We start from the raw sequence: 21,474 nt of genomic DNA, 5'->3' as shown, positions 1-21,474 counted from the left end.
TGCTTCCCATCGGCTCCACTGGGTCATTTCAAACGCCATTGGGAAGGGGAGAGAAGGAGATGAGTTCAGCAATAGCAATGAAGCCCACCAAGAGAGAACGACACAGGAATGTTACTGGCACCAGATCAGCCAGAAACTAATTTGAGGAGGGAATTGGTTACACTGAAGGAGGTAATGGCCTCCTCCTGGGGTTGGGGCATTGGAAGATAGTAGTTCTTTCTGCAATTAGGCATCAGAGCACAGATGGGATACATGTTAGTTAATAAAATCTCTTGTCCAGATAGGCTTGGCTTTTTTATTGTGGAAGCTCCCCCGATGTACCAGGCAGATAGGGACAGAGGGACAGTGGCAGGCAGGTGGGGGGAGGCATTCTTATTAACAATGACACCATTCTGCTGTCTTTTCTTTTTCTTTTCAGCACAAATCCATTCCTTTGAATATTTACTGTGTTCACTTTGCTTACAGTGCAATCCCTGCCCCCAGATACACCATTTGAGATAGCCCCAGAGTATCTTCCTATACTGACTGGGGGAAAGCCTAGTTGGTGTAAACTAAGCCAGTGTAAGTAACATTGGTGTAGATGGCAAAAAAGGGCCATAGCCAAGGTGGGGAGTGGTTATGCCAAGTCAGGGAGAGGGCCGAACAAAGTTGCACTGCTTCCGAACTCCCTGAGTTCACTGGTCTCGTCTACACAGCTTGATATAAAATACACCACCAGGTTTAACTAAATTCACTAAAGGAGTAAATGGAAGGGTAGAAGATGAAAGTTCACCTTGCCTCCCTGGCCACATACTGTACATTCTGGTCAGAAGCAGTTAGGATACTGCTGAACATACACAGGAGATACACTAACAAATCTACCTAGTAAGGATTGCTCTGTAAAGCTGCAGTTTATACACAATTACTTGAGAGTAAATATTGATTGTTAGCACAACTCACATCTGAGTAAACACATGGACACGGAGGCTCATTTTCTGACTGTAGTTGTAAGATGGGTTCATAGAAAGGATATAGTCATATGCACAGTTTCCTGATACATGAGCAGGTTGTAGTATCTCTGAAGCCTTAATTTTCCCCAGACATAGGACGTAAGGCTGGTACTCATGTAAAAACTGTGGACGATTCTCTGCCATATAGATGGCTAATCTTAGGCTAATCACACACACTAAACCTCATAAAGAGAGAAATGAAGGGCTCTTTCAAACTGTTGCTATTTTTGAGTGGGATCTAATCACATACCAGAAAATTCAGGTTAGGTGATTAAAGTTGATTTGATGGTCTTCCCAGCAAATCAACTTTAATCACCTAACCTTTGTGATAAATAAAGGAATGACACGGGACAGTGCAGTGGAAAGTGCTCACAGGATAAGAACGTAAAAAGTTGGGAAAAACTTTATATGGAACATGTTAAGCCAGATGGACCACTTTGTGACATTGTATCACATCAATATTCATTCATTCATTGCATCCTGTTAATCATGCAAAATAAATAATACAATAAATAAATAAACTTCTTTTAATATGCTTAGCCTTTATTTTCACTTAATGTTGAATATGGCATACTAGATATGGCCATGGATAGCATTCAGCTAAGCTTTACTCAGAATAAATCCATTAAAATTAATGAAACTAACAATCATGTTCATTAACTTAAATGAGTCTACTCTGAGTAAAACACAGTTGAACACCACTCCATATATTCTACTTACACTAATGTATTCTAGTTTTAAAAGTATTTACAACTCATTAATATGCAACAAGTAACTTTTTACAAGTTCAGAAAAATTGAAGTATCATAGAATCAAACCAAATCTGCTTTTAAAATATAAAATGCAGGAAAATATTCTTATAAATATTATTGTTAGTTATATTCAAGTTATATACGCCTATCAAAAATTATGCTTTATAACCTAAACCTGGATAACGGAGTTTTAAGTAATAAACAGCTGCAAAAGCTAGAAACATTAATAACGGTCTTAAAATTGCAACTGCAATGCAGGATTCATCACATATAATCCGGGATTCAAAGGGTGGATACCATCGTGAATAGCCTATTTTAAAAAAGATAAAAGCATTCTTATGAAATGTGAGTTTTGTTCTTGAAGTAAATTTAAACTATAATACAGATATATAATACATACGTATGCTGTTTTCTTTCTCACGTTCAGGATTTCCTGTAAGAGAGAATAGTTATAACAAATGAAGAAAGGCTTTAAAATAGGATAACTGTAATGCACTTGTTCTGCAAAAGCCTTTGAAGACTATTGAAGACTGTTCAGAAACTGAAGCTACTGCAGAATTCAGCAGCCTGATTATTGGTAGGCCTAAGACAAACCAGTCATATAACACTGGTTCTGACAGGGCCACATTGGCTACCTTACGTTTTGAAGCTCAATTTATACTGTTGGCTTTGACCTGTAACTGCTTAGGACCCCAAATGGCAGAAGGAGTCTGGGCCCTGTCCTGGAGAAGCACTACCACTGCCAAGGACCCATGCAATTGGTAAAGGACAACTGGCCCGACACAAGGAGAGACTAGCTTTGCCCTGATCACCTTTCCTCAGCACTACATAATTGGACTGACCTGCTGCCTACCTCCCATGGAAAGCACTCACATGCCTTTGCACGTGACTTTTGTCTTCTGGGTTTCTGCTGTTGTTATTCTGTCTCTCACAGCTACAATAAACCTACCATTAAAATTATGGACTCGTCATTTCTTCACCAGAGGGCAAACTTAGCAGGGGATCAAATACTTTCCCCCCTCACTGTATGTGATGGTTGATATCATCATCTTTTCCATGACTGTTTGCATCATTTAATTCTATACTTACTGCAGAGTTTCTTTTGACAAGTGTCTCCTTTTGGGCACTGGCTACATGGAGCTCCCGCTTTATAAGGACGAACTCCCGCGTAGTTGCCCCTAAAGAACAAAATATTACAGTACATAACGTTATGTATTCAGTACACAAAGTGCACAAAACTAAAAATGAAAATGCAAGCTACTGGATATGTAATAAAAGGTTTTAGATGTAATGAATCAGTTGTCTAGGTCTGGGGGCTAAATGCAGACCTCCAGGCCTATCTGGTACTTGGAACTCCCCCAACATTGCATTCTCTCTTCTCACCAGCCCTGCACTGCACTCTCAAATGTTTTTGTCTGTCTGTAATGTGTTCATGAACTATGATCATGCTTCTTATTTATCTGGATGGTGAAGGGTGTGTGTGTGTACAGAGCACAGAAATCTGACTTTTGTTATGGATGGAAGCCTGTGGCACAAAGGTCACATCCATTCTTCTTCCTATTTCCTAGTTGCCCCTGAAAAACAGTTTCAGGATGTAATAATGTATTCAGTACAGTACATAAATTAAACTGAAGATCAAAATGTTTTGTGCTTTCTATTGGTTCCAGCAAGTTGCAAATCATTCCAAGTGCTATTATCCAGGCAATGCTAGTCTGTGTATCATCATGATAATCCATGGAACTGACCTTGTACAGTGGTACCTCGGGTTACAGACGCTTCAGGTTACAGATGCTTCAGGTTACATATGCTTCAGGTTACAGACTCCGCTAACCCAGAAATAGTACCTTGGGTTAAGAACTTTGCTTCAGGATGAGAACAGAAATCGCATGGTGTCGGCACGGCATCAGCGGGAGGCCCCATTAACTAAAGTGGTACCTCAGTTAAGAACAGTTTCGGGTTAAGAACGGACCTCCAGAACAAATAAAGTTCTTAACCCGAGGTACCACTGTACTGGTATTTTATGTCCTGCAGCTACCTGACCCCTGTAATTATTTGTTTTCAAATTAATATTATTTATACAGTGGTACGTCTGGATACGAACTTAATTTGTTCCGGAGGTCCGTTCTTATCCTGAAACTGTTCTTAACATGAGGCTCCATTAGTGAAAGTGTATCTCCTGTGTGTGCATGTGCGCCTCTGGTACACAATTTTCACTCGCATCCCGGGGCAAAGTTCGCATCCGGGAGCAACTACTTCCAGATTAGCACAGCTCGTAACCTGACGTGTGCGCAACCAGAAGCGTTCGTATCCAGAGGTACCACTGTATTTCTGTTAACTGGAGAACATTTACTTTCTATGCTACTAACAAACAATATTTTGTATATAGAAGCCTTTGTTTAGGGAATCACAGAGCTGTAGCTAGGTGATCTTGCGCCCCTGGCAGATTGCGCCCCTAGCAAATTAGCTCTTCTTTCCGCCTCTCCTTCAACCCCCCCTATTTTATTCACCCTCTATTTAAAATCTTTTCTTATAAGGCAATAATCAATATTTTAATTTATAGACATATTTTAGACAATTTGCGCCCCCCTCACCTGTGCCCCTGGTGAGAGCCCACCTCACTACCCCCTAGCTACGGCCTTGGCTCTTCAGTCAGTTAACAAATTTATACTGATAATTTTTGAAACTGTTCTGCAACTAAGAACTGATAGCTCCTAGCTCAGGTGGAGGTTTTTTTAATATTTGTTGTTGTTTAGTCGTGTCAATATACTGGTGCTTTATTACAACATTCTGTTTCCCCCACCTTTAGTTTTTAGCTTTTATGCATGTAAAATGATACTCTTACTACATCTAATTCTACTTTTTGGTACAATAAGTGTGTTTGAAGAAATTTAATTTTAAACCGAAGTCCTACATGCTCCACTGTTTTGACCACTCCTCAAGTGTTTAGAATTTTGTTTTTTCTCCATAATAATTGAGGTGTTTTTACAAGAGGGTCCCCAACACTTTAAAAAGTGGGGTAATGGCAGCTCTTTGTATTCATATTCTAATACTGAGATCTTGAGAAGATGTCTGTACTTCTAATATACAAGACTTCACCATTAAGATATATATACAAGACATCTCCAGCCCCGCCCCCGCTTGCTCTCCACCCCCTGGTGCTGGAGCATGAAGTTCCGCCACTGCTTCCCAGACGGATGAAGCGGCAGCACGTTATATGAGATTCTATGTGAGAATAAAGTGCTGCATCAGGACTAAACTATTCTAACTAACAGAACTAAACTGTTGTAGCTTCATATAGTTAATGAGGGCTGAGGCAACTCTGGAAGGAAAGACAAATTCAGTGTTACAAAGTAAAAAGTGTGTGTGTGTACACACACACACACACAGGCGGTGATAATTCTGTGTGCAACCAATTGATGCACGATCGCCAATGCGTGGGTCCTTTTGGATCAGGAAAAGGGCAAAGCAGGCTTATACATGCTCCACCAAAGTGCATGGGGGCTAGGAACAGAACCCCTGTGCAAAATGGTCGCTGCCTCTCTCTCTCTTCCGCCCCCATGTATAAAATGCCAGGTATTTTGGGGGACTCCAAATTTAGAAAACACCCCTCAGCACTACCCATGTATAAGACAACCCCCAATTTTAAATCTAATTTTTGGGTAAAAAAACCAAGTCTTAGAAAAATACGGTTAATTGAGTATAATGCCGCCTATCATGCAGCCTACCGTAATTTGCAATATTGTTTATTGTATACAACGGTACATTATTTAAGTTCAAGATACAGGTGGGACAGAACTAAAGCTATTTCTGATCATTTTCTTGTTTTCCTAACTGTTCTGAGAACTTTTTACAGTTCTTGATATTTTACTTCACAGAATATAATGTTTAAAATTGTAAAGGCTGAAAAGCATAGCTGTTAAGTTTTCTGGTTGCTTTTCAATTAAAAAATAATTGAAATGTAAATTAGCTTACAAAATCCAAAATTAATACATTCAGTTTCAAACAGGCATACAGTTTGGTGTTTTATGATTACTAAGTGTAACACAAGTTTAGATCGCTTTAAGATTTGTTAACTTACGGTGGACCATAAGTACAAACGAAATATGAAAAATTCTTGGTCTTGGCTCCTTTGCTATTAGTTGACGCAGGACAGTGAACAATAGCACAGCCAATCTTATAAGTATTAGCCCAAACAACCTGAAAAAACATGTCTGATTATACAATATAAAGTCCAAGCTTCGTTCAACAGTATCATTTCTTACATTCATTTTTTTCTCCAGATTTTGCTCTCCCTCCCTCCACTTTTATTGGCATTTAGCTAAAGGCACATTTATACCTTAGATTAATATTCAAGTATCCTATTCTGTACTCCTAAAGTTTTCAGAAAGCGCTACCTGGAGATGCTGGGGACTGAACCTGAGACCTTCTGCATGCAAAGCAAGTGCTCTACCACTGAACCATGTAAATGGAGTAGTATTTCTGCTAATACTGGCTGATGAATGATCTGTCTTAGATGTCTTATTTCAAGCTTCACTGATTATTTTTCCTGTCAGGAAAATGTATAAATTCGTTGCGATTCAGTTTTTTGAAGACAGAGCTAGCATTCTGCTGAGGACTACAAGTATTTTAAGTCATTCATATATTTCAAATCAGGGGGCCATGCCCCCCCAACTTTTACAGTGGCAGCAGGCGCATGCTGCGGGGCATCCAAATGACGCATCAGCATGCACTGTGGTGTGTGACAGCATGCCCTGCGACATATGTTAGCATGCCGCAGGGCACGATGATGTCATGCGCACACACCACAGGGCACATACCACACTGATCAAATAGGGCCCTAGGGTCCCTCAATCACGGGGCCAAGGTGATGCATGTTATATACAGTGGTACCTTGGTTTGCAACCATTTTGGATTATAACCATTTTGGATTACAACCATTTTGGATTACACAGTTTATGATCACAGAGCAACTACAATATTTACTTCATACTTTTATTGTCTGAAATAATTAAAGTTATTGCATTTTGTTTCAAATTATGTGGACTATGTAAGCAGAGAAGAAAAGAACTTACCTGAGTATAATGACCACAAACACGTGTACATTTGTGGGTATTGTAGGTGTAGTATATTACCTCGTCATAAAAATCTGCAATGGGGCCAGCAGGATCAAATGGGTATTTATAGCCAGTTATAGCCCATATATTTTCTCCAAAAGGCCTAAATTTAGGATCAGGGTGGACCATATCAGTGGGATTATGCATAACAATGCATTTTTGTGCCCATGCTCTAGCTATTCTAGCCAAAGCTAGATCAAATGTCTGCAAAATATAAAAAAATTATGACATTATCACATTATACATGTATAGTAAACGTGCTGACAATACATCTTGAGTTCTAGCAAGTATTTCTTCAGAAATATTTACTGTACTTGCATCCAGCTGTTGAATGATGAAATTCTATACATCTACTCAGAAGAAAGCCCCATTGAGTTCAAGGGAATCTACCCACAGGCATGGGTATAGCCAGAATTTGTGTTGGGACAGGCTTCATGTTGAGGGGCAGAGCCTTAGTTAGGTATTTTATTGCTTTTCTTGATTGGGGGGACAGCGAATTGTATAGGAACTAAAACGTCAAAGAAACTGAATGAATTAAAATACATTTTCATTACTTTCATGCTGTTATTTAGAGGAATGTGTGGCCAAAAGGAAACTGATTGTTGAAACTACAGAAATCTTAGTCTTTATGTTCATGCTGAAATACTGTCAAGAAAAAATGATTTTCAGTTCTTACTAGAGAAACTGCAAATATGGGATCCTCTACAACTGGAGTGTGTCATTCAAATTAAAAATCTATATTAATAATGAATAGGTCTGGGTAAAAACAATCAAGAGATGCAAAACAAGTGGCTGCCTTAGATAATCAACAATTTAAACAAATACTCCCAAAGGTGGAAGTGATTCAGACTATTTTTTTGTTTTGTTTTGGTCATTTTAAAACAATAAAATAATGAATTAATTTTATATTCCACTTAATGAACAGTCTGGACTTTCTTTACAGAAGGAAAAATATGTAAATTTATTGATATAAGAAAAAGCATATAGATTGTTTGAAAGAAATGCATATAAAGAAAGGCAAAGAAAAGCATCTAGAACTAAACTCATATTTGGTGCAATAAAAGAGAGGGTTACAGTTATAGTAAAAATCATAGCATCCTATTAAAGAATTATAAAAAGGATAGGTTTCTTCTTCTCTGATCTTCACTCTTTTTGTTACATAAACAGTTATCTGAAATACTAACAAGATGACTTAATCAGTTACAAGTAAGCAACCTATTATTCTTGGTTTCTGTGGGTAACCCCCCTGTGGGTAACAAGCTAACTTGGATGCAGCACAGGTGATAGTCAGCCTTGGCTCAACCTAAAAAAGCCACTAGTCAGGGTTCAATTTATGAAGGGATTGAGCTCTGGAATCAATTAAACCCTGGAAAATGTAATCATCACCCAGCAACCTGAAGGCAATATTTATTTATTTAAGGAAGGCACGCCATGACCCACCTCATAGAGAATCGGAGCCTGAGCCCTGGTACTTCTATACTTAAATATTATTTTAAATAAAGCATTACACACTTAAATATAAAAGTGTGTAAATATAAATGCTCGGTCTTTTAAGAGCCAACAAGTTTTCCTCATTCGACTATGTAAAAATTATGTCTATGGTTCAGAAGCAAGACATGAGGTGTAACTCTAAATGGACAGAAAACCCTAAAAAAGAGAAAAGATTGTCGTCGCTGCTGGCAACAACGCATCAAGGTATGTAATAAAACCAAGGCTGGTCTGTTATTCTGTAATCTGTGGCAACCCCCCCCCCCGACGTTCACAAAGGCTTCTACCATGGGCGTAGCCAGGATTTATTGGGGGGGGGGGGAGAGAGAGAGAGACAGGTTTCATATACCCTTTTAAAATATAGCTCTTTTCTGAGGTGGGGTTGTTTTTATTCTGATTATATATGTTGTGATCTTTTCTGTGAACCGCCCTGAGACCTCTGGGTATAGGGCGGTATATAAGCTATAATAATAATAATAATAATAATAATAATATATGGGGGCAGCCCCTCAGCTAGTTAACTATTTTTATTGATTTACTTGATTTAGGGGGGCAGCTTCCCCTTGCCTCCCTTGGCGAAACCTTCTCCCAGCACCCCCATAGCAGCCAACACCGGCTGCCTGAGGCAGAGGCATATGACAGGGAGCTTCTCCCCCAACACTCCCCGCCCTCGGCTCCCTTTCCCCCTTCCACCCCGCGGACACACACCATGTACAGCATGTTGGAAGCGGGGGGGTTGACCCCGCGGCGGTAGTTGTTGTGGGTGTCCAGATACTGGTTGATGAAGGTCCTGTTCCTGATGCTGGGGAAGCTGCGCCCGCTCGCGACCTCCCAGGCGACGAGCGCCAGCGACACCCGCGGCCACCACAGCAAACCCATAGCTTGCTTGGGAAAAAAGCGCGCGTCGGGCGGCGGCGCGCGCAGCAAGCATAGCTGCCCTCTAACGGTCTCCGCCGCCGCCGCCTCCTGCTCCCTGCGCAAGCGGGCCGCTTTTTTCCTACAGGGGTCTGGAGAAGGGATGGTTAAACGGCTAGAACTTTGCGCGCGCACTGCCTCTGTTCTCGCGCCACGGTTCTTCTTCCTCTCCCGCCCCCGCCGGTTCTAAGTCCGTTACTGTATGCATCCCTGCCATATCCAGCGCCACAAGGTGGGGCAGCCCCACTAGGAAGCGTCCGGGAAAACACAGGAAGGAGGCTATGAGGTCATAGAATCGTAGAATTGTAGAGTAGGAAGTGGAAGGGACCCCTAGAAGTCATCTAGTCCAACCCCCTGCAATGCCCGTTTGGGTGCAGCGACATCTAACTTTGTTTAGGGGAGTTGTTCCGCTTGGTTCCCAGTCACTTTGGCAAGCGGTCTGAGGAGAATCGGGGGCCTGCGATGAGTATTTTTATTTTTTATAAAACCCTTACCGTTGGGAAAAGCGCAGTTAGACATCTCATCTGAGTGCTGCTATTACTATTATTATTAATTAATTAATTGTTGTTGTTAAACCAAACCCGGGAGTCAGGTCAAGACAGCAAAGGCTTCATTTGAGTCAGAATCCAACCTTAGGCTCGGAAAGGATCCTAGGAAAGTGTGAATGCCCATTTCATCCGTGCCCGTTTTCTCCAGGGACACTAGGATGGAAGCGGAGTGGAACTACATTAAAGTCTGCAAATCACAATTTGTTTATTCCGCTGAGAAGGCAAGACTGGTGGTATGATCCAGGGCTGGATTTAGGTTTGATGAGGCCCTAAGCTACTGAAGGTAATGGGGCCCTTTATAGGTCCGGCTGTCCTTTGTCAACAACAAATTGTTGCTGTTTTTTTGTGTTGAATATATTCTATATGGTAATTTATGGACCTAATAGGTATCTAAAGCCATTTGCACATAACACAGTATGTATTTTATCAAAGTAATTGTTGAACTGAAATACAATTAAGTATATTAATAGCATATTAATAGTGCAATACAATTAAGAAATATATTAATACTGAAATAATTATTAAGCTCTAACTATGTAGGTTATATTTTATTTGTTTTTCATCTTATATTTTGAAAATGTACATCCAGTTTTTTCCCTTTAATTTTTTTGGGTCCCCCAAGAGAGTGGGGCCCTAAACTATAGCTTGTTTAGCTTATACATAAATCCGGCACTGGTATGATCCCAGCAAAGGTGGCACCTGTGTGATCTGTATGTACCACAGTATATTCTGTGAATAAAGGGCAATGGGTGAAGCAGAGCATCTATGTCATAGAGCAGTGCAAACCCAACCCCCTGCAACTATTCATAACAAATCCCAGTGTACCCAAACTGAATTTAAACCACTTATATTTGATTTCACAGTGCTCAAATAATTTTACTTAGTAGTAATCTCTGTAAATTCCTTTTGCATTATTGAAAATAATAGAATATTGCTTACAAAAAAGATTTAAGGTAATGTTCCTTCTCTTTTACCTAGACTGGAAAAAATAAGGAAATTGATTCTGTTAAAAGATGAGCTCCAGGTTTCTTCCTCAACAACAGTCATTTCATCTGGCTATCAGAGAGGAAGAAAGATGGGATTGGGGGACCCCTCCAATGGCTGAGCTGACAAACCATAAACTTTTGGCTTTTTCTCTCCTTTAGGATACTCTTAAAACCATATTTGTCACTTGGCACAGGTGCACTTGTTGTCTAGGAGAGCCTTTTATCAACTTCAGCAGCATGTAAACATAAATTTTGACTTCCCTCCACCTATATGTGCCTTCCTTTGTTTCTTTTCTTCTTTTCGCTGTTATCAATATTATTTTTGACTATCTCATCTTATACCCATTTCTTCTTAATTTTTTACTCTATAAGTTTCATTCATTGCATATTGATATATTAATACCAGAACAATGTTTTTTGATGTATTCCTTCATGCAAGTCCACTCTATTAGTTTTTGGTCTGACTGGCCTCTTACTACTGCTGTAAGTCTTGCTGATTCTATATATTCACAAAATCTGCTCTGGATTATCAACTTCTGGCTTTCTTTGTGGGAACAAAAGACAGTACCAGAAAATGTGCTACCCCAACAGATACAAACTACAGTATTAGCAGTGTGAAGTAGAAACTAATGAGGGTTATGCAAGGATTCTCAAAAAGCTGCAGAACAGATAGCAAACAGCAGTCAACCTCACAAGTGTCCAGGAAAAATTGCTGAGGAAAAGATAACAAACTGGAAACTATACCAGTTCTATTTCCTAAAAGTACTGTGCTAAGGCAAGGCCTACTGGGGAAAGCAAGATATATAGAAAGAAGCACTATCTGGAGGAGATCTATCTATCTATCTATCTATCTATCTATCTATCTATCTATCTATCTATCTATCTATAGAGAGAGAGATTCCATTATTTATATACTGCTTTCATAAATAGCATACTGCCTTGATTCAAAGAACAAAATCAACACAGTAGAGACAAATTCCAATAGGTGGATCAGCTATACCAAAACAAAACAAATTTCCTTCCAGTAGCACCTTAAAGACCAACTAAGTTAGTTCTTGGTATGAGCTTTCGTGTGCATGCACACTTCTTCAGATACCACACTTCTTCAGATACCAGGTATCTGAAGAAGTGTGCATGCACACGAAAGCTCATACCAAGAACTAACTTAGTTGGTCTTTAAGGTGCTACTGGAAGGAAATTTGTTTTGTTTTGGTATCTGAATAAGTGTGCATGCACACGAAAGCTCATACCAAGAACTAACTTAGTTGGTCTTTAAGGTGCTACTGGAAGGAAATTTGTTTTGTTTTGACTATGGCAGACCAACACGGCTACCTATCTGTAACTGCAGCTATACCAGATTTTCAAAATCCTACTGGATGGGAGAGAAAGACCACATCTAGTAATCAGTATCACACAGAACCTCATGCACATTTCCGTGTGGAAAACTTTCTGCAAATTTATGTGCACAGCTGCTTACTCAGTCTAGAGTCTGAGCATCCAGCCACTTGTTCAGTGTCTGTTGGTGAACTGTTTTCTCCACCAGGGAAATGCATAATAAAATATTTTTAAAGAGGAAGGACAACATGGAACAGTTCAAAGATCTTTCACGCTTTCACTTGCCTTTATATACATGCCTGATTTTGTATAGCTCTTTCAAAACATACCTGCAGTTCTGAAACTACTATATATTCAGTTCCACTGACCTAAAAAGGATTGCTCTTCTCATAAAAAGAATTTAAGGCTTACAACCTAAGATATGGTTACCATATTTTTTCAATGAATCTGGGGACACTTTTTTTTGAAGCTAAGTAGCAACAGGGAGTCAGTAGTGGGGATGGTGAGGCAAAAGACCCTGGGCCCAAGCACACATGCAAATTGTATAAAGGTGCAAAGCCCTTTTTTCACACCCTGTGAAACAAAAAACTGGGCAATGGTGTGCCGCCTGCCCGTGGCTCCCAAGCCTTCCCTGATCTCCTGCCCCCTTTGTTTTGACAGATCAGGGGAGGCTTGGGAGTTGGGGGCGGGCGGCCGTTGCCCAGTTTTAAAAAAACTGCGCATTTATGTTTTGCAGGGTGCGAAAGAAGGTCTTTGCACCTTGCCTGGCAGAGAAACCGCGCAACTAGCGCCCCTCCTGGGGAACGGCGGTCCGCCCGTGACTCCTGAGCCTCTCCCGATCTGTCAAAACAAAGGGGGAAGGGGGCAGGAGATCTGTACCACCAGACGTCCCCGGTTCACCTTTGGCAGTGGGGGCGGCAGCGAGCAGCTCCTGAAGCCAGCCAGAGCCAACTACGCTACCAGACTGGCTCCAAGCTGCTGAGGCTGCTGCTGCCACGTTTCCCGAGGTCAGATTTACAAATTTGGGGACATTCCAGGGACGGAATCTGTCCAGGACAGATTTGTAAATCTGGGGACGTCTGGTAACCCTAACCTAAGACAGCCAGCAGTCTGGATGCAGAATCATAATACTAAAGTCAGAGAGATCCATGGAACCATGTAAGCCTTATTGTGAAAGTTTGTGAAAGTTTCATATTTTTTGTTAGAACCACTTAATTTTTCTTTTTTGTATAAATCTCTTCAATAATAAATACCATTCTTAAAAAGCATTAATAGCTTAAAAATAAAAAAACCTTTATCTTAGTGCGCACCCATTCCATTGTGTAATTTTATCATTAACTTATTTTAGCAGAAACAAAACCTGGCTAGCTAACAATCACAGGACTCAGCTACTTAGCAATAATAACTGTCTCAAGCTTCTATTCCACAGCATTAAAAAAAAATCATATTAAATTTATAAAAGCATGTATAAAACTAAAGTAGAACACTAAAAATTGTCGGTTCGTGATTTTGGAAGAAGAAAAAAGGACTCGTGTATAGCTTAATCATGTCAAATAATTAAGCTTATTTTAATATGCTTGATCTTTATTTTTTACATGGTATTTAACATACAATATATGACCATATATTTTATATTATATTAATATCTTACAGATTTAAAAATGTTCACAATGAATCAATATGAAACAGAACTTTTTACAATTTTGGGAAAAAAACAAAATATGATATGAAGCAATAAAACAAGCCAAATTTAGTTTTACAATATTAAACACAAGAAAATAATATTAGCATTTGTGTTAATGTGCTCTGTTAGCTAAGATACTCAAAGAAAATTGTTGTGTGTTTTATGTGCATATTGGAGATTAATGTTTTAAATTTAAGCCTGGATAACGCAATTTTAAGTAGTAAACAACTGCAAATGCTACAAACATTAATAATGGCCTTAAAACTGCAACAGCAATACAGGATTCATCACAGTTAATGTGGAAATCATACGGTGGATTCCATCGTTTATAATCTATATTTTAAAAAAAAAGAAGGCAATTTTTACTGAATATGAATTTTGTTCTAAATTTAAACAACAAAATAAAAATGTAATACATACTCTCACTCCTTTCTTTATCACGTTCAGAATTTCCTGGAAAAAAGAGAAAATACATATAACAAGCAAAAGAAAGCTTTAAAAATGTTACTATTTTACCTTGGGTTTATTTTATTTTCTGTCATATAATGGAAGAGTATTTCCTCGGGTTACAATACGCTTCAGGTTACATACGCTTCAGGTTACAGACTCCACTAACCCAGAAATAGTACCTCGGGTTAAGTACTTTGCTTCACAATCAGAACAGAAATCGTGCAGTGGTGACGCAGCAGCAGCAGGAGGCCCCATTAGCTAAAGTGGTGTTTCAGGTTAAGAACAGACCTCCAGAACGAATTAAGTACTTAACCCGAGGTACCACTACACTGTATTTGTAGTTTTTAAAGGTACGCTGCAAGTCACTTATTCCCCCCCCCCCGGATGTGTTAAGCAATATAGAAATTATCTAAATAAATACATTTTTAAAAAATGTGATAGTTTATCAACACACTTACTACAGAGTTGATTTTGACAAGTGTCTCCTTCTGGGCAGTCGCTACATGAAGATCCTTTTTTATAAGGACGAACGCCCCGGTAATTGCCCCTAAAGAACAAAATATTATGTAACATTATGTATTCAGTACACAAAGCTAAATTGAAAATAAAAATCCAAGCTACTGGTCATATAATTAAAGATTTTAGATGTAACAAATAAGTTGTCTAGGTCTGGGGGCCAAAGGCAGCCTTCCAGGCCTCTCCATCTGGTCCTTGAAATTTTCCAAGGGCCTCATCAGCCCTACCTCTGCACTCTTGAATTATTTTTCTGGCTGTAATGAGTCCTTGAACTGTGATCATGCCTCTTACTTATGGTGATGGGTGTTTGTCTGGCTTTTGTCTGGATGGAAGCCTACTGTACAAAGCTAAAAGTCACATCCATTATTCTTCCTATTTTTGTCTCTGGTCCTACCCATCACTGTCATGCAGTTCCTGTAAAATTGTCTGAGAGGGAATGCAGTCCTAGGTACAGTATAAAGGCATCAACACACAAGACTAAATATCACAGTGGAGTATATTGAGCTGGAAGAGGTGACAAGTCTTTGAATGTGAAAGAATGGATATAAAAACTGACTTACACAGAATAGAGCTGCCAAATATATTTAGGTATTATGCCTAGTTCAGACACACCATTGCCTTTGGTCACTACAATTTGCATCTCATACAGAGAATACTGACGTGGTCCAAGTCACCCTGGTAACAATGCTCAAATGAGTGGTCTTACATTGCGAAATTATTTAAGTTACCTTATCACCGTTCACACTATTCACTTGAACACTCTTGCAAGGGTCAGCCAGCTATAGAAACACCTGTGCTTGAACAAAGGTTAAAGCTTTCCGAAATAATCTTAAGGAAACAGATGTAAGGGATCGATTCTTTCATTTGATCAGAGATACAAATGACTTGCGTTCGATGCTGTAAATGTCCTGACAAACAGACATGTCTCAGAATTGTACTTTTGTGTTATAAAAATCAACAGTAGCAATAAATAAAAGCAAGACATATACATCTGTAAACAATGGTGGAAAGGTTGTGGGTGGCAAACATCATTTAGATATCCTGATAAGATAGTGCTGGAAAGGAGTGTGTGGTGCACGTTGGCACAAATGATGTGGCAAAATGTAGTCATGAGGTCCTGGCAGCAAAATTTTTATTGCTAGGTGGGAAAACCAGGCCCTTCAAGATAGATTTCTTTCAAATGCTTCCTATTCCTTGCACAGGGCCAGCTAGACAGGTGGATTTGCAGTGGTGGATTTGTTAATGTTTCTGGACAAGCCAGACATGCTTAAAAAGGGACCACTCTAACCAGAATGGAAGCAGGCAGTTGGCATTTAAAATCAAAAGGCTGACTGACCAGTTTTTATAAGGAATATCCAGTTCAGGAAAGATCACCTCCCAGGAATGATGAAAAACTTTATGAATGTCCAAATAGGAATGGACTGGAGCTAGGAATTGTACAGGGGAAGTACAGGGGAACATGACAGCAATTCAGAGGCCAAAGCACATTAGGGCAAAATGCAGATGCCAAAGACATTTGTAGAGAGACACCATGTATAAAGTATGTATATGCTAATGCTGGAAGGCTCTGACTTCAGAGGGCTGTCAGCACAATCTAGCTGATGTCCCGCACAATGACGCCTGCTGAATTTTATGTCCCAACCTCCTATTTGTGGTAGCAGTGCTACTCCTGTCTTCTTTTCACCTGCAGGCCCCATTTCTCCTACACTCCTCCTACCAGCTGTTCTATTTTTTTAGTGTTTAAAAGCATTCTTTGCTGCCATGATAGTAGTGGCAGCAGTAATGGTTTCTCCACCACCACCTTTTTACCCTCAAAACGGGTAAAAAGAGGGTCTTTTGCAGAATCTCTGACCATTCGTTATATATAGTATTGGCAAAGGGTCCATGAAGTAGGAGTTACTGAAGTCACAAAAACAACCCTTGCAATGATAACCCTTGCATTTGGTTTCACATTTGTTGCTCGCAGATGATTTGAAACCCCTGGTGAAAAGTCCCGCCCCCCCAAAAAAAGCTTATAAAGATGTTTGATGTCATATGTACTGTCCTGTGATGGCAGCGGAGGGGAAGCTCCACCTAACAGGCCTGATTTCCTCCAAATCACCTGTAGCTGCCCATCACATGAATTTTAGACTGCTAAGTGTCAACACAATCTCTTTAGCATTTGTTAACTTACGCTGGAGCATAATTGCACACGAAATGCAAAACATTCCTATCTCCATCTGTTGCTCGAGAGCAGAAAACAATAGCACAGCCAACCTTGTAAGAATCAGCCCAAACAACCTGGAAAGGATATGTTTTATTATATAAGATAAAGGTACTAGTTGTGTTAATAGTTACCATTTCTAACAATCAGCTTCTCTCCACATTCCTGCCCTCACTTGGCATTTGGCTACAGGCATCTTTATATTATATAAGAATTCAAAGCTTATATTCAAGTACCCTAATCTGGTTGGTCACTGTGAAAGCGGGTGTTTGTCTTATGTTCTTAAAATATATATGTAAAACATATTCCGAATAGGATTCCTCACAAGAAAAGGGAAAAGTTGACAGTTGTGATGTAAAATGGCGTATGATTTCTGCTCATCTTGAGCAATGGAAATATAGTATCTAAAATTACGGTAAATATTCATTGCTCATTCATTGCTCAAGGTGAGCAACTGTGTTGATCATTGCCTGTGCCAGGGAAATATGTAACCAAAATATTTGTGAGGATAAAATAATGGTTCTCCAATATAAAGCAACAGAACACTATCCCCAATTAAATATTTAATTATTGATTTTGATGCAATTGATAGAGAAGGATGCTACAAACTCAGTATGTTGTGTTACAATGAGACATTTGTTAGGAAATATCATGGCCTACCAAACTTCAACAGATCCACACACTAACTTTTAATGCTTTGTTTTAGAATAATAGCATGGCTATTGAATAAAACACCTTTGGGCTTCGTGGCCTATTTGTCAGTAATTTGTGCTGACAGCTTAGCAGTTATTTCTACTGAATTTGGGTTGTTACATTTGTTAATCAGTATTATCAAACTGCTTTGTGCAACTTTAACAAACAAGGGGTACAAAAGTACTACAAACAAATGTTTAATATTTATTTTGGAGTTGTTTGTCTGCTGTGTGTCATGACCAAGGGGGTCAATTCTTTGTAAATTATACCTTTGTTGCTTTTTGCATGGGTAAACTACACACCTGCAAAGAGCAGAACAGGACATTAAAAGAAGGGCTGTCTTAAGACAATTTGCCTTTAATTCTCATGGTAAGAACTTGCCATGCATAAGCCCTGCAACACTTGGTGCTGGCCCATTGCTAGTAGCTCAGAGTTTTTATAGATGTTAGAACTTCTAGCAATTCAAAAAACCCTACAGAACTGAAACTGAAGTGGGGACCTTTTTCTGAAAGTTGTCAATTAATTAATTTCAAGCATGCATTTTATAAGTAAGCAGTTTCTATTGTGGTGGTAGGAATATGATTATTTCACAAAGTATGATTACAGAGCTCACTTCCAGACGGCCTGTTTAATGAATGTTCAACCTGATTTGTTTGAAGATTTGATAGTGTTGGCTATTTAATTAGCATTCATCCTGATTTATTTGTGGAGAGATTATTAGACAGCATTGTGTGAAGCAAATGTTATGCCTCACTTTCCAGGGCATTTCCCCATCACTTTTCTGACTGCAAAAAGTCCAATCTTTTGGGGAAGCAGGTTTGTTTTGCAAGAGCTCCAAATTAACTTTAATTGCACAGCTTGAATTTGCCAGGATGTGACTGAATCACATCAAAATATGACAGTCTGGAAGCATCCAGAGTCTCAAATTACTCAAGTTCTTTAAGTTTTGATTAAAATTTTCTAAGCAGATGAGGATGAAACTTACCTGAGTATAATGACCACATACTTTGGAACATGCGTGGTCATCATAGGTATAGTATTTTACTTCACTGTTAAATGCATTAATGGCAGCAGCAGCATTAAATGGTTGGCTGGAGGCAGATCCCCGCCATATATTTTCTCCAAATGGCTGATATTTAGTTTCAGGGTGGACATTTCTGTTTGGATTATGTCCAAAAATGCATTTCCGTCCCCATGCTCTCGATATTTTAGCTAAACCTAGATCAAAACTCTGCAAAACAGAAAAGTATCACGCACACAGCTTTTAATAACATTTCCCACTTCTAATGGATAATACGTCTTCAGTCTCACTAAAACAAACAAGTTCTGCCCCTTTTAATTGTTTAGTTATGTTTTTAGATGGTTTTATTGAATGTGCTTAATTGGTTTTAATGTTAGTCACTTTGCCTTCCCTTTATGATCTTATCTTTCACACTGGTAGATCCTGGTAAATATTACTCACTGGCATCAGTAAGTATAATACCTGCCGGGCTTTTAAAGAACCAGCTATCTATTCTCATTCTTCCATGTGAATTACGCATACAGCTTTCAGAGGCGGGTCAAAGGGCGTTAACGCCAAAAGAAAAGAAAACCACCAGTGACTATTCTCAGCCTCGAGCTGCTGCGGTTACTTCGCAATCTGAGGCAGAAAACCTCACCAGGGTCCTTCATCCCTTCCCAGATATAACCACCACGATGAGCTGCCTGAGACCTAGTTACTGAAGAAGTGTGCACGCACACGGAAGCTCATACCAAGAACAAACTTAGTTGGTGGGTGGTGCTGTGGGTTAAACCACAGAGCCTAGGGTTTGCTGATCAGAAGTTTGGCGGTTCAAATCCCCGCGATGGGGTGAGCTCCCGTTGTTTGGTCCCAGCTCCTGCCAACCTAGCAGTTCGAAAGCACGTCAAAGTGCAAGTAGATAAATAGGTACCACTCCGACGGGAAAGTAAACAGTGTTTTCGTGCGCTCACCAGAAGCAGCTCAGTCATGCTGGCCACATGACTCAGAAGCTGTATGCTGGCTCCCTCGGCCAGTAAAGCGAGATGAGTGCCGCAACCCCAGAGTCGGCCACGACAGGACCTAATGGTCAGGGCTCCCTTTACCTTTTAAGGTGCTACTGAAATGAACTTTTTTGTTGTTGTTCTGCCTGAGACCGTCATCTTACAATGCCCAAAGGCGTGACCTGAAGGATCTGCCTTTTTAAACCGCAGGCAAGGAGCCCTCCGAAAGAAAAGGTGGCGGCGGGTTCAATGGGAAGCTCCTTCTCCTAAGCGCCCAGCTGGAAGCGAGGGCTCTCCTTTCCTCCTCCCACCCCGGGACACCCACCATGTACAGCATGTTGGAAGCGGGGGGCTGGACTTCGCTGCGGTGCTTGTTGTGCGCGTTGATATACTCGTCGATGAAGGTCTTGTTGGTAATTTTGGGATAGACTGCGAATTTCTGCGCGCCGCGCACGCCCTCGACGGCGAGCAGCCCCAGCACGACGGCGCATGGCCAGAAGCGCCTCATGGCTGCGGCGCCGAGTTAGGGACGCGCGCGGAGAGACCGTTGCTCCCTAACGGCCTCAGGCGGCGCTACCGCCTCCCGCCCTCGCGCTGAACCCCCGCCCTCCATTTAGAACGCTTCCGCCGTTCCTTTTCTTGGTTGTGACCCCACCGGCTGCAGAGCTCGCACCGAGATGTTAAGTGCGGAGCTCAGAAACCTCTTGCTGCTTTAAACAGCACCAGCCAGTCTCGAGGCTCTACCTCCATCTCCGGAACGATTCTCTTTCCCGGTTTGTGCACTGGGCCTCTTCCCGCTCTCCTCTCTTTTTAAAGAGGACCTTTGCGGGTCCTTTTCTATCTCTCCTCTCTGTTTCCCCTGCCATTTCAGTCCATACATATGCGAATTGGCTACTGTGGTTGTGTTAAATCCATCTGAACTGTGATTTAGCTGAAATGCTGCGGGGGAAATGCATTCACAAGCTACTTGAGCCTAAGTCATGCTTTGAGTGCTGGTCTTCATCAGCTGGACTTTTATCAGGTCTTAATATATATATTTTTTAAGTGTTTTTCAGGTGGCTATGACAGAATGCTGCAGTCGCAGATGAATTCAGAGAGTTCAGACAGCAAAACCTGCCAAAGCATCCAAAAAGGATTGCAAAGGAGGAGTTGAACTTGAAGACTCAGCGCAGTGGAATGGCAAATCCTTTGCTTTAATACAGTACTCATGCTCTTGGTGTGGGGAGCATTTGTTGTTCAGTCAACATGTGTGACATGTACAACTCCCATTACCCCTGAGCACAGGTCCTGGTAGGGAAGGATGATGGGAGTTGTAGTCCAACAACAGCTGGGGACCCAAGTTTGGGAAACCCTGGACTAGAAGATAGCCAGTGCTCCACTCTCTCTCCACTCCTCCCCAAGAGAAACACATTCAAATAAATTAAAAGTTTAAAACTAGACTTTGAAAAGAGACATTGCTAAAAGAGAGAAAGCATTTTTGATCTAGCTTAATATACATCCAAAATTGTGCTGTTATAAGGAGATCTAAGTGGAAGGAGTTTACATCTTGTTATGGATATTATATACAGAATATTTTTTTTACATAATTTATATCCTGCATTTTCAACATAAATTCAATTTAACAACTGATAATAATAAAGTTAAAACAACTAAATGTTGTATTTTAATTTTGTTTTTAAGTTGTAATCATTCAACTTGTTTTTATTATTGCTTGTAAGCAGCTCTGAGCCTGGCCTTGCCTAGGGAGGGCGGGGCATAAATAAAAATTATTATTATTATTATTATTATTATTATTATTAT

At 40.2% G+C, this 21,474-nt stretch overlaps 2 protein-coding genes and 1 long non-coding RNA gene across 4 annotated transcripts; 1 reads left to right on the top strand and 2 right to left on the bottom strand.

The window, feature by feature from the left end:
- Positions 1-1,511: 1,511 nt before the first annotated feature.
- LOC309379176 (glioma pathogenesis-related protein 1-like) lies at positions 1,512-9,325 on the bottom strand. Its single transcript, XM_081928102.1, has 6 exons — positions 9,052-9,325; positions 6,814-7,059; positions 5,820-5,938; positions 2,831-2,919; positions 2,142-2,174; positions 1,512-2,051 (listed from the first exon to the last, which is right to left on the bottom strand). Exons 1-6 carry the CDS (start codon positions 9,220-9,222, stop codon positions 1,897-1,899), a joined length of 813 nt encoding a protein of 270 aa, XP_081784228.1. The 5' UTR covers positions 9,223-9,325; the 3' UTR covers positions 1,512-1,896.
- A 4,517-nt stretch (positions 9,326-13,842) lies between these two features.
- On the bottom strand, positions 13,843-20,258 carry LOC309379178 (GLIPR1-like protein 1). Of its 2 annotated transcripts, none has more exons than XM_081928105.1 (6): positions 20,000-20,258; positions 18,659-18,904; positions 16,152-16,204; positions 14,720-14,808; positions 14,232-14,264; positions 13,843-14,144 (listed from the first exon to the last, which is right to left on the bottom strand). In XM_081928105.1, exons 1-6 carry the CDS (start codon positions 20,180-20,182, stop codon positions 13,990-13,992), a joined length of 759 nt encoding a protein of 252 aa, XP_081784231.1. In that variant the 5' UTR covers positions 20,183-20,258; the 3' UTR covers positions 13,843-13,989. The 2 variants fall into 2 exon arrangements, with proteins under 2 accessions (XP_081784231.1, XP_081784230.1); XM_081928104.1 differs by lacking the exon at positions 16,152-16,204 and adding an exon at positions 16,951-17,057 and having other exon boundaries at positions 20,000-20,253.
- Positions 20,259-20,323: 65 nt separating this feature from the next.
- On the top strand, positions 20,324-21,111 carry LOC309379213. Its single transcript, XR_014172414.1, has 2 exons — positions 20,324-20,447; positions 20,720-21,111. It is a non-coding gene; the product is annotated as an uncharacterized lncRNA (long non-coding RNA).
- The last annotated feature ends 363 nt before the right edge of the window (positions 21,112-21,474 follow it).

The sequence above is a fragment of the Podarcis melisellensis genome (assembly GCF_964234715.1).
Source record: "Podarcis melisellensis genome assembly, chromosome: 10".
Classification (NCBI taxonomy): Eukaryota; Metazoa; Chordata; class Lepidosauria; order Squamata; family Lacertidae; genus Podarcis; species Podarcis melisellensis.
Note: the sequence above shows the minus strand (reverse complement) of the source record. Positions and strands in the feature narration are given on the sequence as shown.

Coding starts and splice junctions, on each gene's coding strand:
- LOC309379176 (XM_081928102.1), bottom strand. CDS start 9,222: ATGGGTTTGCTGTGGTGGCCGCGGGTGTCGCTGGCGCTCGTCGCCTGG. Junction 7,060..9,051: donor CTTCCAACATGCTGTACATG/GTGTGTGTCCGC, acceptor TATATTTTGCAG/ACATTTGATCTAGCTTTGGC. Junction 2,052..2,141: donor TGAGAAAGAAAACAGCATAC/GTATGTATTATA, acceptor TTTTTAAAATAG/GCTATTCACGATGGTATCCA.
- LOC309379178 (XM_081928104.1), bottom strand. CDS start 20,182: ATGAGGCGCTTCTGGCCATGCGCCGTCGTGCTGGGGCTGCTCGCCGTC. Junction 17,058..18,658: donor TATGTGGTCATTATACTCAG/GTAAGTTTCATC, acceptor TATCCTTTCCAG/GTTGTTTGGGCTGATTCTTA. Junction 14,145..14,231: donor TGATAAAGAAAGGAGTGAGA/GTATGTATTACA, acceptor TTTAAAATATAG/ATTATAAACGATGGAATCCA.